Genomic DNA, 14,916 nt, shown 5'->3' with positions numbered 1-14,916 from the left:
GTCAAATAATGTTAACTTCGACAGTCTTAAAGCGGTTGGGGGGGGGGGGGGAGGATAAGGTTACGATAACGGGATACGGGTTTACATATTTGTAGTAGGACTAGCTTTATATTCAATAAGATTACATGTACATGCCCACATAAAATGATATCAATACATTTACTGAAATGTTTAAATGTTTTTTTATCGGCATGAAATGCAAAACTTTCAAAACATGTTCTTAATTTCTTTGAAATGTGTAAGAACATAAGAACAGTTTAACAACGTTTCCTTCTCAAAATTTTTTATCTAGTTATTCTGTTAAGAGAGAGAGGGGGGGGGGGCTCGGTCGCGAGCGACGCTAACCTCCGTCACGGCGGGTAGCTGGTACACCATCACGACACCATGACATGGGATGCCCACAATATCTTTCGATTACATAATTTTATGCAACTCTGGGTATCTCTAAGGCTCCTTACTCTCTCAGTCAGACTGACTCTATAAGAACACACGGCTTCGCACTTAAAGATTGTCGTCGCAAACGTAACGCACTTGAAAGTGGGAATCCTCGCGCAGTGACAAACGACGAGCCATACATGTACCTAAAGTAACGCAACACAAATTCAATAAAACGTGAATTCACAAAAAATGTTCTTTACACGTAAAAGACCTTGTAAGAAATGAACGGAACATGCTAAAAAAAGCGGGTTGGTAATTTTATAGGAAATCACTTGCTCATCATTAGTTGACACGCATGGACTTCAAAACAAACAATACAAATGTAGGCGGACCAATTAATTGTTAAGAAAACACAATCACACTGCGTACATATTTATAATTTTATTGGCAATTAAAATCATTTCATGATAATTTTTAATTTAACGACCTTCTTAAAATATGATAATGGATTCGAAAATATTTTATATGCAATTGCTGCACAAGTATTAAATTAAATACTTTTATAATTTATTTAATAGCTATGAAATAAAAAAAAATAGTAAAAAAGACTCCAAGTATTTCGATTATAATCTCTGTCAAAATCGGGTTAAATATCGTCATTAAATATAAAGAAACATTCAATTTATTTGTCATTCGGGGAGATAACTCCCGCTTGTATACGATACTTTTCCATCGATAATTTTACCGTGGCGGGGACAGGTAGATGATGAGTTTACCGTGATGGGAACGCGGTATACCTGTCTCACCTGGCCGATCACCTCGATGTGTTTATACCGTGACGGGGCGCGGGAAACACGGGATCCGCGTTGCCTGTACTGTATATTACTTAAATGATTTTATTAATATTATGGAATATTGACATTGGTACCCTCAACAAACAAATGATTGATAAGGTTCCCCTTTCATGATCCGCAGGAGAATAGTCAAGTGAACTATTGCAATAAGTATATAACATTTGCGTGCGTTGTGCTTAAAGGCTGAATTCATAAAAGTATTTGGTTGCCATATTAATTTTGATCGCTACTCAACTGCCACTGGGGTATATATATACCGGCCAAGAAAGTTACGGTCGTTTGCTTTGTGATTTAGGGATTCAGATTGCACGGGCCTCTAAATATATGAATTACAAATTGTAGTAATATGTTTGTAAAATGGAATAAAGGTAACAACGATAAATAAAAACATACAAGATGGTTTATTTTTTAAAAGATTGTCTATTGTGTCTGCATCGCTGACACCTTAAGGTTTAGTTTGTGGGAGCGCCGACCAGAAGTACAGGAAATGTTAACTATGACATCATACAAAATTCCGATTGCTTCGGGTACGAACAAATTGAACAACATCAAAATTTACCTATGCGTGCAACTTTTTAGTCACATAAGTCCAACAACGATAAATATAAACAACTGACTGATCGCGGTGAACTTGTCGATGTGACGTCTTACTGTAAATTTGGACGCATATTATGTGTAGAGAGAGGCGTATAAATCAATTTTTTTAACATGGAAAAATGCATTTGCTAAATGAGCGTAGCATAATCTTATTATACTATTAAATCCTTTCTATTATGCTTGTTTTGATTCAGCATGTTATTATTTCTAGAAGCGTTTATAAAATCAGTAAAATGAATTAATTGAATACGTTAAATATTAAGCGAACGTCAGATAAATTCTATCCGGGGCTCATTTCTTTGATATTTATTCTAATAAAAGATAAAGTGAGAAATTGAGGAAAATTTTGGAACGACAGATTGCATCTGTCAAGACTCAGATTAGAAACATATTCAAGATTTTGTCCACAAAAGAGCTTTAAATAAATATTTTCATTAACTACAAAGGTAGGGGTTCTTGTCACATGGTTTTCTTCTATATATAACAATTGAACAAATACCATCAGACATAAAAAATTGTAAATGTATTACATAAAGTATGTATTTACAGTGAAGTGCTGACATTTTCTTTTTTTAACTAAAAGAAATTGTTACTTTTCTTGAATATTTATCTTTATTCATATGTCACAAACGTTTTTGATTCAATTATATATTCTTGTTTCTTTAGTTAAATTCATGTTTGTCCCATGGAAGATAAAAGTCTCATTAGGACTATTCTAGATATAATTGCAAGGACAGCTGATGGCTTGTTGGTGCCGTTTCTGAGATATATGGTCATGGCAATTTTTAGACGGTATTGGTCTCTTTTAAAACGAGTCAGAGCTCTATTTAAAGATATTTTCATTTTCAACTGTCTTTGTCTGTGATAAAATTACGAATAAATGTTGAACCCTAAAACCCAGTAACTTCATAAAACATGAGTGACACAAAAAGGGCGTGTCTTATAGCATAACTGGAAAACGGTATTGTCTGCGCTGCGTAGTAATACATGTGCTACATAGAAAATAGTGGTTTTAAAATAATGTTTTTTTAAAATGTACATATTGGAAATAATATGAATATAATTGATAAGGTATCATTCTTTGAATATTATGTGGTGATAATATCGGTCAGAGCATGGTCAAATCTATCATAAGGCCTTTTTCATTTTTTTAATAATTTCATTTAAAAAATGAAAAAAAAACCTTTATAATTTCTGTTTTTCATAATTTGTATAAATTAAGATATCTAGCTAAGATTCATGTAGTTTATAATTTTTTGAAGAAAAAAAATGTTAAAAGAAGATGAAAAAGATTTCATTTCTATTTACAGCAAAACTCGTTTTAGCAAATTTTAGTGACCATAGACACAACTTTGTTATCACCGTAATTAATAAATAAATACTAGTAAGTTTATAACAAATTCGTAAGAAATCTTATAGCGAAAAAATCAGCTGAGAGTACTTCAAACTATGATAGGTCAATAACACCACCATTTACAAAATATATTATTAAAATCTTTTACTTTTTTTGTTTTTTAACTGTATTATATTTCAATTCATGTATTTCATAGATGCTTCTCAAAATGCCGTGTATCTTCAATGAAATTTGTTTTGGAAAATATTCGTGATTATGTTAAAATGTTGCCAGCAAGGGTCTTATAATTAGTTCGTTATACCCGTAAATTTGTTATAGCCCTGTTCGTTCTATACAGAATAAGAATATAAGAATTTATATAATAATAAGAACAAGAAATCATATTGACGCAAGCGTCAAATGGGCCGCAAAATATATAATTGTTGTATGAGTCATTGGTTATTTACAGAAAAACACACCACATAGAGGAAAATAAGAATTGGTTGTACTAATTTTTATGGTAAATTTTAATGTACTTTCTGCAACTTGTTTTGAAGTTTAACATTTTACTATTATCACAAAGAATCGATTTCGTTACTGTAAGCATTTCTAACGGAAATTGTATGATCATTGCCATAGTATGAAGTAGTGGAGAACACAATGATTTGTACATTACTCTAAAACAAAGTTCAACTCATCATTTAAAATTTCTCTTGGAGATTATGTATTTCAAACCATTTTGGGTTTTTTGTTGTTGCATTGTATTGAATGAAAACTTAATGCATTAGCTAAATATATGATTTCAAGGGACCTCATAATAAAATAAAAATGGATAAGTTCAAATTTTCCAGTGAATTCAAATTTTCATTTATGTCATATTCTTGCGTAAATAATTAATATAATGTAATTTCATGATATTTTCTACCACATTTTACATGGAAATACAATATATACAAAAGTCATTTTATTTGACACGACACATAGAAATTAAAATATATCATTTATATAAAATTTAATGACATTCAGGTCTTTAGTATTTCAGGTCTTTAGTATGTCCCGCATACCGTTTTGAAAAGAATGAAAAACTCCGAAATTTTCCGAATAGATTATAGTCTCGATAAAAACGCGCCAAATACGACAATCTACTAAGTATGACCTACTTTTCATTTACGAGTAAGACAAAAAATATGTGATATTTTCTAAAAGGCATAAAACATATTTCTACATACAAATTTACTTTTAATTCATAAAAATAAGCATAGTATTAATTCTACTAAAAATGAACTATCCCGCAGAAACGCAGTAACAATATTTAAATGTGTATCAAATAACGGACCGCCTTCCGGCGGCCCGTAATAATATATAAGAATGTTGCTGTAACATGAATAAAAGTTTCTATATAACTGTTCGTTATATTCGAGTTTTGTTGAACTATTTTTAAGGTGGTGTGGGACACCTCCATATTGTGACATACTTCCTATCGAAATGAACAATTAAATCGAGAATAATTTTATAAAGGTTTTCTTTGACCTAACAGGGTAGCTCAGTGGGTTTAGAACATTAACTACAAATCTTTTCTAAATATTTTTAAAACAACTTAATGCCAAATACTGTAAAATTTGCAAAATTGAAATTTGGTTATAATGTACATTTATCTGCATTAGAATCGAAAAGTGTTCCTCATCACCTTAGTTCAGAATTGCACGAGGTACAGTTACATTGCACAAATTTGTAAATTTTAGCACTCTGGGTACTTTCTTGTCATTTGCAATGCCAAATACATGTACCCTTAGAATTATTTTAGTCGTGTATTGAAACCAGCTACGCAAGAGGGCGTTCAAACAGAAAAAAATATTGGCATTTTTCATGCTATTAAATGAGCATCGTTTGAAACCTGAGGTGCTCATGAATATCAAATAATTTAAGAAAATGCGCTGCATAGAATCTTGGGACAGAGTATAAAAAAAATTGAAAGTAGTGATGTCAATAACTTAATTTTTCAGAAATGTTACCTTTTTAGTTACAAAGAATTTATCATACCTTTTTACCTTACCTTCATATCTTCTTAATTATAAAGAATTAATTATCCACTTCTGGTTTGAGGTTTATTTTTATTGCTTTCAGCATCATTGCAGGAACTGTGGAAACATATATTGTAATGACTGTTCAGCTAAAGAAGCAAAACTGGTGTCATCTAAAAAGCCTGTTCGTGTTTGTGATGGTTGTTTTATTGAAATTGGCAAGATGTAACAGCGTGTTTTTATTTGCTTTGTAGGTCTTCAATATTGAATATGAACATATATTTTTGTCAATCTATTATTTATATGGTGAAATATGTAGATGAATTCTATGTTATTCTAATCTACTGGTTGTAATTAGAATATGATTGACGGAATATAAAATGTTGGCAATGTAAGAGTTGTTATTAACCTGAACCGAAGATTCAAGTAAGCTTTTTTGATCAGCTGTTGTCCATCGTCTGTCCGATAAAACAGAGAAAAAAGGGAGTGTGCCTTAAAAAATGACCATCTTTTTCTCGAGAACCACTGGTGTAGAAATGCTAATGTTTAAACAAAAGCTTTTCTATGTAGAGAAGATTTGCAGACATGGTAACCCCGAACCAAATTGAATGCTTTGGCACAAAGAGGGGTTCTCAGCTCAACATTAAAATGTAAATGTTTTTTTTTTAAATATTCTAAGAAATACAATGCTATTGTTTGTGATATTACTTTGTAAGCATCTTAAGACATAACATAAAAAATGGCAAATAAAAAGGGGTGGAAATTTCAACTAGATGTAAACAAAAAATGTTTAGATTCATTTTTTCAAGAATTAAACTGTTAGATTTTTAGGTCACCTGAGTCACTCAGGTGACCTATTGCAATTGGTCTTCGTCCGTCGTCGTACGTTAACAATTTTACATTTTTAACTTCTTCTTGAAAACTACCAGGCCAATCATTACCATTTTTGGTGTGAAGCATCTCTATGGTAAGAAGAATCTAAAATTGTGAAATTCGTGGCTCTACCACCCCTGGGGTGCCACGGGCGGAGCCAAATATGCAAAAAAAGCCCAATTTTCAAAAATCTTCTTCTGTACTTACACACCTGTGAGGAAAAAAATGAATGCATGGTTATGATGTGCATGAAGCCTTCTACCAAAATTGTGAAATTCATGGCCTCTGGTTCAGAGGTTCAGGCGCTAGGGTGTGGCCAATATAGTCATATAGTTAAAATATATTAAATCTTAGAAAATCTCTCCTTTATTCTCATTTATATTTGTTAAAAACTAAATGCATGATTATGATTTCCATGAGGCCCTCTACCATAATTGTGAAATTCATGGCCTCTTGTTCAGGGGTTCAGGCGCTAGGGTGGGGCCAATATGGCCATATAGTAAAAATATATTAAATCTTAGAAAATCTTCTTCTCTACTCCCATTTATATTTGTTAAAAACTAAATGCATGATTATGATGTCCATGAAGCCCTCTACTAAAATTGTGAAATTCATGACCCCTGGGTCATGGGTTCAGGCTCTAGGGTGGGGCCAATATGGCCATATAGTAAAAATGTATTAAATCTTAAAAAATGTTCTTCTCTTCTCCCACACATGTAGGCAAAAAACTGAATAAATGGTTATGATGTCCACTAACTCCTCTACCTAAATTGTGAAATTCATGGCCTCTGGGTCAGGGGTTCAGGACATGAGGTGGGGGGGGGGGGGGGGCAATATGGCAATATAGTGTTAATGCATATAATGTTTAAAAATTTTCTTCTCTATTCTCACACATCTGTATTAAAAACTGACTTATAATTATGTTTACCAGGAAGTCCTCTACTGAAATTGTAATTTTCATTTCCCCTGGAGTATTGGTTTTGACTCTAGGGCAGGGCCAAAATGGATGTATAGGTGTTAATGCATATAATGTTTTAAAAAAAATTAACATTATATGCATGTCCAGATAGTTTGTATTGTGACTCCATTAAGCTGATTTTATCATACCTACTGTTCCTCAGGTGAGCGATGTGGCCCATGGGCCTCTTGTAATCTTTAAGTTAACATTTCTATAATCTAATAAGGCTATGGTTATTAAACCTTGTTAGTTGGTTTGTTATGCAAGCTTATAACATCTGTATTGAAAATCACAGTAATCTACTTTTTATAACTATTCCATTTTCAATATATGTACTGTTATCTTTGATATGCAGAAGCGATTGACAATAGGATTGGTCAATTGAAATATCAAATTATAAAGGCATTTTGAAGAGTTTCATTTTTTTTAAATTTTGAAAGAGATTTAAGAGCCGTTGATCAGGTGAACGATTTGGCCCCTGGCCCTTTTGTTTCATAATCAGTTAAATGAAGTTATTCGCTATATTGCATGTTAAATTCAATTCAATCAATAACCAGAACTGTATCCACAAAAGTAACTAATAGTTATAACCCCACTTCCAATTTTCATCTTAAAACTTCACATAAACATTAATATGTTTAGTTTACTTTTAATAGTTTTTTGATACAATGCATAATTCTTATATTTTAAATAATTGCCAAACATTCGTTTTTCTTGTTTATCAGCTGGCAATGAAAGCGCTGTATCTGTCATGAATAACGTTTTCTGTTAGAATACAGACTTACAAATACCAGTTCTTTAAACAGATAATTGATCAGACTGTTGCTTTATTAATCGCCGAATTTGTTTATCATGAAATATATTTACCTTTAGTGTTCAAGGTACTTTTACCAGTGTTTTGTTTTGCCGAATAAATCCTTACAACGACTTTGCTTTTTAAACTTTTAGAAATTATTTTTTTCCCTAGGTCATTCAGATGACTTATTACAAATGATTTTCCTCATTCGTCGTACGTTGACAATTTTACGTTTTAAACTTTTTTAAAACTACAATACCGATCGTTATTATTTTTTATTTAAATCATCTCTAAGATAAGAAAAATATAAAACGCGAAGTTAATGGCATTCGCACCCTTGTTGCCTCATGGGCGGGGCCATATATGCCAAAAAAAAAGCCAAATATTCAAAAATCTCTGTCGGAACAGATGTCGGGAAAAAAACTAAATTCTATTTGAGAAAAACTAAATGCATTTTTATGATGTCCTTGAATGCCTTCTACCTATATTTTCTAATTCATGGCCATTTAATTAGGGGTTTAGGTCTTAAGGTGGGTCAAATCTTCAACAATTTCGGCTTCCATATATGTTTGAGTAAAACTAAGTACAAGGGGTGACATATTTTGATAAATTTACAATTAGTGGCCCATGGAATAAGAGTTCAAGCTTTAAATTAAAGCTTAAAATGTAACATGTGGCTGTCCATCATCCAGCATCGGTACTCAATTGACTGTCAAGAGGCATGTAAGCCTCTTGTATATTTAGATTCACGGAACTTGTTCTGCAAGTTTCATTTCCATTTAACTAATTTTTTATAATCAACTTAGATTTATAAGTTATTTTTAAAAATATTTGTTCTAGTTGTGTTTATTTTTTGATGGAAAATTAAATAATTTGTGTATTTCTTGTATTCTTGTATTTCTTTAGCACCACTGTAGAAACTGTGGCAATATTTTCTGCAATGACTGTTCATCAAAAGAAGCCAGATTGGCTTTAGCTAAGAAGCCAGTCAGAGTATGTGATAACTGTTTAAGGGACATCACTCGAAAAAAATAAGGTTTGATAATCCATTGTCCCCCTTTTACACGTTAATTGTTATATTTTTATGCGCAACTACCCAACCTACTGTCTGAAAAATATCGCTTGTTTAAAAGGTGACCGTCATATGTGTTTTAAATATTTATGAAATTAGATGCTGCATGAAATTGTACTATATTTATATATTTAAATAAAAATCGTTTTAGTAATTGACGATCTGATTTAGAGGTTATGTCAGAGAAGAGTATAGCTACATTTTATATATATATATATATATATATATATATATATATATATATATATATATATATATATATATATATATATATATATATATATAATTATCTTCTGTATTATACTTTTTAATTGTTATAATTTTTTTGCCCGTGAGAATATGTAATTTTAAAAAGAAAAACATCATTATTATAATTTTGTTTTAAAATCTGAGTCAGCTTTCGAACATCAAAGATATATTTCGAAATGTGAGATTTGTAATAGTTTTACTAACTTAAGTCCATTCAATTGCACTTTGAGCACAGGTATATAAGATGTAGAAATATATGAACCTACAACCGATGCCTTACTATTGCTTGAAATATCCTTCAACGTATATCAAATATTATGCTTGTTCACTTAATGCTACGGTCACTATGCTCTTCATACTCTATATTTAGAAATTGGTTTAGCAAATGTTATTTTTTATCATTCAACTTACAAGAATAACTTTTTAATATATATATAGGCAAAGCTATTCGGATTATGACTGACAAACCATCATTTGCTGTTATTCATCATATATTATTCGATATTGAACCTGAAATCACCAAATATTATGCCTAAGACAAGAACGGACTCCTACTTAATGATGGATTACTATTTAATGAATGTATTATTCGATAACATAATTGTTGATTGTTTTCTTCAAACCACTATGTTTACATATTATAAGGATCTACAAATGGTCGCATAAAATCTTTCATTTGTATGAACACAGGTGCATTGTTAAAAATACATGCTAAATATATGTTGAATTCTTATTTAAAACTTTTTGTTATTTAGATTTTAACTTGGTGCTCTCTGAATTCTTAATTTATATGGAACATCATATTATGTTGCGTAGTTATAGTGAACACAGAGTAAATCTTTTAAGATGTTCTTCTTAAAAAGTAATCTGTCAGGAAATTAAAGCTGAAACTTAGTGGAAACGTCCTCAAGTAGTGTAGATTCACAGTTGTGAAAATCATGACCCCTGGGGATAGGGTAGGGTCATAATAGGGAGTCGATTTTTTTTTACATAGGAATATATAGAGTAAAGCGTTAAAAATCTTCTCAGAAATAATTAGCCACGAAAGCTGAAAGTTACGTGGATGAATTCTCAGCTAGCAAGTGTAGATTCAAAGTAATGGAAATCATGACTCCCGGGAGTAGGGTTGGGCATCTCTGGGGGTTGAACTTTTACTTAGGAATATAAAGTTGTTTTTTTTTAATCTTCTCAAATATTAATCACCCAGGAAAGCTGAAACATGTGTGAAAGCATCATCGGGTAAGGTCGAATTAAGTTTGTTCAAATTATTATTCCCGGAGGAGGATTGGGCCACAATGGCAGGAATGGGGTAGTTGAATCAAAGTACTGAAATACTGGCGGGAGTTGATTTTATTGATTATTATTAATTTTAGAATTTATAGCGATATGTTTTTTTGCATGGCAAGTATAGTTTTTCATTTGTATTTGAATCACGCACGTTTTTATATGAATTCTCGAACTTTTCCGACAAGAATTTTGAGAAAACCCATATGAATCATGTTGTGTAATATTGAAAGATAGAATTAATTCCGTCAAACTATGTATCAGTAATCGAAATATGTCTAAAAAATTGTACACATGTCTGGATCCAAGCAATATTGAACTCTAGTCTCGTACAACCAGCAGCAGATGCTCAACTGGCTCCGTTAGTCTCCGACTACTAAGAGAAACTCTCTGCTTGTCGGAGATCTACGGACTCAGCCGAGCTTCTGGTTGAACGAGACATATTTTGAACTCTGACGTAGATATACATATGACCACAAAAAATAGATCAAAATTGTTCGTGAAAACATGACGATCTATTTTAAAGGTATGTAAATCAATGGTTCAGCATACATTTAACAGAATTTATCTATTAATTTCAAGATTTAAGTCTTCTCAGCGGTGATGATTTGTGCTTAGGTCAAAACACTGTTTCTCTTAACAAATAAGGTTTTGGATATATATGGAAATGTAAAGAACAATTTAATGCACATGTATTCCTACTCGAAGTGAGGCAGAGGTTGACCGACATGTCTATACAACAAGGTCATGGCTACTTTGAAAATTCCCCCAAATGTATAATTTATAAGCACTTATGTAATAATTTTGAAGTACAAGAATATTTAACAAAACCAATACTAACTGTATATGTAAAATCTATAAGTAAATACCGTTTATCCTCTCATCAACTCAAGATTGAGCGTGGCAGATTTTATAATATCCATAGAAATGAGAGAGTTTGTAAACTATGTTCACTATCACAGATTGAAGATGAGTTTCATTTTATTCTGTCCATTTTATAAAGAAATAAGAAAGTTGTATGTAAAAAAATATTATTATGAAAAGCCTTCTGTCTATAAACTTGTCTATAAACTTATTCAATTACTTTCAACAAAGAATATCAAAGAGTTGAGCAATTTGGAAAAATACCTATATAAATGTTCAAAATGACGATAAAATTATAAATACTGTTTTTGTTTTGAGAATATACTCTTCATAATCCTTTTTGGGAGTTGATTTTAATCAACTCTCCTATGCAGTTACTCTGGCAAACCGAAACTGAAACAGTGTTTGGGCCTAAGCACAAATCAACACCGCTGACAAGAGTTAGTTCTTGAAAATAATCGATAAATTCGATGTAATGTACGTTGAAGCATTTTTTTAAAAGGAAACCTATTTATAAAGAAATAGTTGGATTTTAAATAGTACGAACAATTTAGAAGTTTTTTGCAGTCGTATGTATTCCTACGCCAGAGCTCAAATATAGTCTCGTTCGACCAGACGCTCGGCTGTCTCCGTACATCTCCGGCAAGCAGAGTAAGTCTATATTTAGAGATCGCATCATCAAGCTATCACGTGACCTGGTATCTCTTACTTGTCGGATATTAACGGAGACAGCCGAACATCTGGTTGAACGAGACTAGAGTTCATTATTGGTTGGATCCATACACTTTTTGAAATATTTTGAATACTGATACATAGATTGATGAAATCAATTCTATTTTTAAATATTACACAACATGATTTATAAGAGATTTTCTCGAAATTCTTGTCGGAAAAGTCAGAGAATCCATACTATAAAAATGTGCGTAATTCAAATAGAGATTATAAACTACTTGCCAAGCAAAATAACATATCGTTGATTTTAAGATAAATAATAATCGATAAAATCAACTCCAGTCAGTACTTCAGTACTTTGATTACTTTTGTCACGTACATTTCGCAGATTGCTATGCGCACACGAAGTATAATACAAGATTATGATGGTCTTTCTTTTTTTTTTTTCTTTTTTTTTTTTTTAATGTTTACATATGTTTGTTCACTTTACTTATGTATATATGTCATACCTATGAATCGTATGGTTCTTGGTAATAAACAGTACAATCTTCCGGTGTGCTAGAGTAACTGCATAGGATAGTTTATCAAAATCAAGTCTCAAAAAAAGTATTTGTAATTGAGTGTAATTAATTCCATTTTTCAAAGTAATTGGAAGTAATTTGTAATTGACTTTGATTTGACACCCCCAATTTAAAGTAATTAAATGTTTTTAAATACACTCCAAAAATGTTCATGTATTTCAATTAGGTGTGTTCCCGTTTTGCACACATTTGATAATTAGGTATAGAACAATAGGTGTGATTTGTGTTGTGATAGCAATTATAGTCTGCTTTCGATCCTTGATTTACCTGGACTTTTACCCGTGTTTTGTTGTGTTTGGGGTCTAATAACTATCACCATTTTTTTATTTGATAAAATAAAGATAATGATATTTTCTGCTCACTGATAAGAAACATTTGACTTTCACATTCCATTTCCCATGAAACTAAATTGATTGAGGAAAAATTGCAGGTCCGAAGCCAATTGGAAGCTGATTCAATGGATAATTATATGATGAAGGGGAAAACTACATGTACAGTTATATGATGTAAAACGCATGTTTATATTTGGTTGTTTGGTATAAATAGAAAGAATATTATGAAAGGAAACCGATCTTTATCACAACATTTTTCAATCTTTGAAGTAGCGACTTTGACAATAGTTCTAATGACATCACCGCTTTAATACATTGCAGGTCACTTTCTGGTTTTTTTTCTAATTATTAGCTAAATACATGAAGCATAAAAAATTCTGACAAAAATAATAATTTTAATATTGATTCGATATACCTCAAACAGAAGAAGGTTAAAAATGCATGAATAAGGTCTACATTTGATAGGTTTAGTGAACAAATCTTTACAGTTTTTTAAGCATACATTATAAAATTGCCGATTTATCTTCATATCATCATACAGTTTGTCTATTTTCTTTGATTATTCAAGCCACAGTTTAATGAAAAATGTTTCTCTTCAAACTTGTATTATGTACATGTACTTCATATAGACAGTAAGTTTAACAAAAGCACTACATATACAACATTTTTGCAATAATCTTTCTTGTTTAAAGAAATTAATGAAGTTGGTTATGACCATATTGATGTTTGAAATTAGATTCAAGAACATGGATGTCAATTATTATGTAAATGTGATTTTATGCAAGTTATATTGTAACATGAAATAAATGTAAATATCCATTGTGAGTATAATATGAAAACCCGAATATTATAAAATTTAACGAGCTCATGAATACTTTGAATGTAGAAAAACTAAATAACTTGTCAAGATTTATTAAGAAAATTTTCAAAGTCTATTCTTCCAGAAACCAACATCAACAACCATTTTTATCATTATTACTCCTAATGTACATGTGATCCTTGACAGTTTTTGTGTACATATGTATATACTGATTTTGAACCTCAAATACCAGTGAACTGGTCTTGAGTGAATAAAGAATTGAAAAATTGAATAGAATGATCTCTATGTTCATTTATTTTATTGCCAATTGCCCTCACAGGAACTGTGATATAGACTATAGCAATTAAGCAATTATCTCACCAGGTCAAATTCCCGTTTCACACACATTTTTTTCGATAGCTAATTTTCCAATGTGTGCAAAACGGGAGTGTAGCGATGAGCAGAACAATAGAAATCGACAACTAATATGGCGGTAGTTGGAGATAAAAGGGAAATAATGCGTATTTATGAATTCATGTCAGCTTTAAACAGGTCGGGGAAACTATCTTACATGGATATTGTTGACATTGCGCAGAGAGATGTGTACTGCGAACAACTGTCCAACCAGCGAATAAAAAGCAGTACATGTGATTTACTACATGTTTACGTTTTAACAAAAAACACGTTGGTTTAGACTAATTTACGACTTGATTTTAAATGACTGCGGTGACGTCAATTTTTATTAAAAATTTTCAATTTAAAAAAAAAATCCATGCAAAGATTAGGAACTAACTAAGATTTTTCATGCTCACATTAATAAACATTGCCGATTTTCCATGTGAAATAGTACGTTTAAATACCTCTCATAGAGTCTTCACAAGTCATTATATATTCCAGTATTTGATTTTCGTGTCCATTGTATGTTGTGTTTTTCGCTGTTGTAGTGCTATTTGTTGACTTAGGGAATTAATTCAATATTTATTTGTTTTATACGATATAAAATGTTTTGGGGCAGTTTACGGTTTATAAACCGCGAAGCTAAAATTAAAAAAAAATATAAGAATTTAAAACTGAATTCATTTTCATACTTGTTTAATGTTGTATGACATTCATATAACACAATAGTTATAATCAATACGCATTTACATTGATCATTGTACAAATGTACATGCATATATAAGTAGTATGTGTCATTTTGTATACACTCGCTCTAATGGAATGCCATAAGTCTGAGTAGATGCATACACTTACTG

General features: G+C 31.2%; 1 protein-coding gene across 2 annotated transcripts in view; it reads left to right on the top strand.

Annotated features, from left to right (window-relative positions):
• The window catches only part of LOC128159380 (early endosome antigen 1-like), a 132,663-nt gene extending 118,703 nt beyond the window's left edge, over positions 1-13,960 (top strand). Inside the window, exons 34-35 of one of the 2 annotated variants that reach the window (XM_052822442.1) lie at positions 8,717-8,846; positions 12,963-13,960. In XM_052822442.1, the coding sequence (XP_052678402.1) occupies positions 8,717-8,845 (129 nt within the window). In that variant the 3' untranslated portion in view covers position 8,846; positions 12,963-13,960. Of the gene's footprint in view, positions 1-8,716; positions 8,847-9,569 lie in introns of both variants that reach the window. The other variant, XM_052822440.1, reaches the window with a different exon arrangement.
• The last annotated feature ends 956 nt before the right edge of the window (positions 13,961-14,916 follow it).

This window comes from Crassostrea angulata, chromosome 8 (assembly GCF_025612915.1).
Source record: "Crassostrea angulata isolate pt1a10 chromosome 8, ASM2561291v2, whole genome shotgun sequence".
Taxonomy (NCBI): Eukaryota; Metazoa; Mollusca; class Bivalvia; order Ostreida; family Ostreidae; genus Magallana; species Magallana angulata.
The sequence above is the reverse complement of the archived record's forward strand: the minus strand, read 5'-3'. Positions and strand labels throughout refer to the sequence as shown.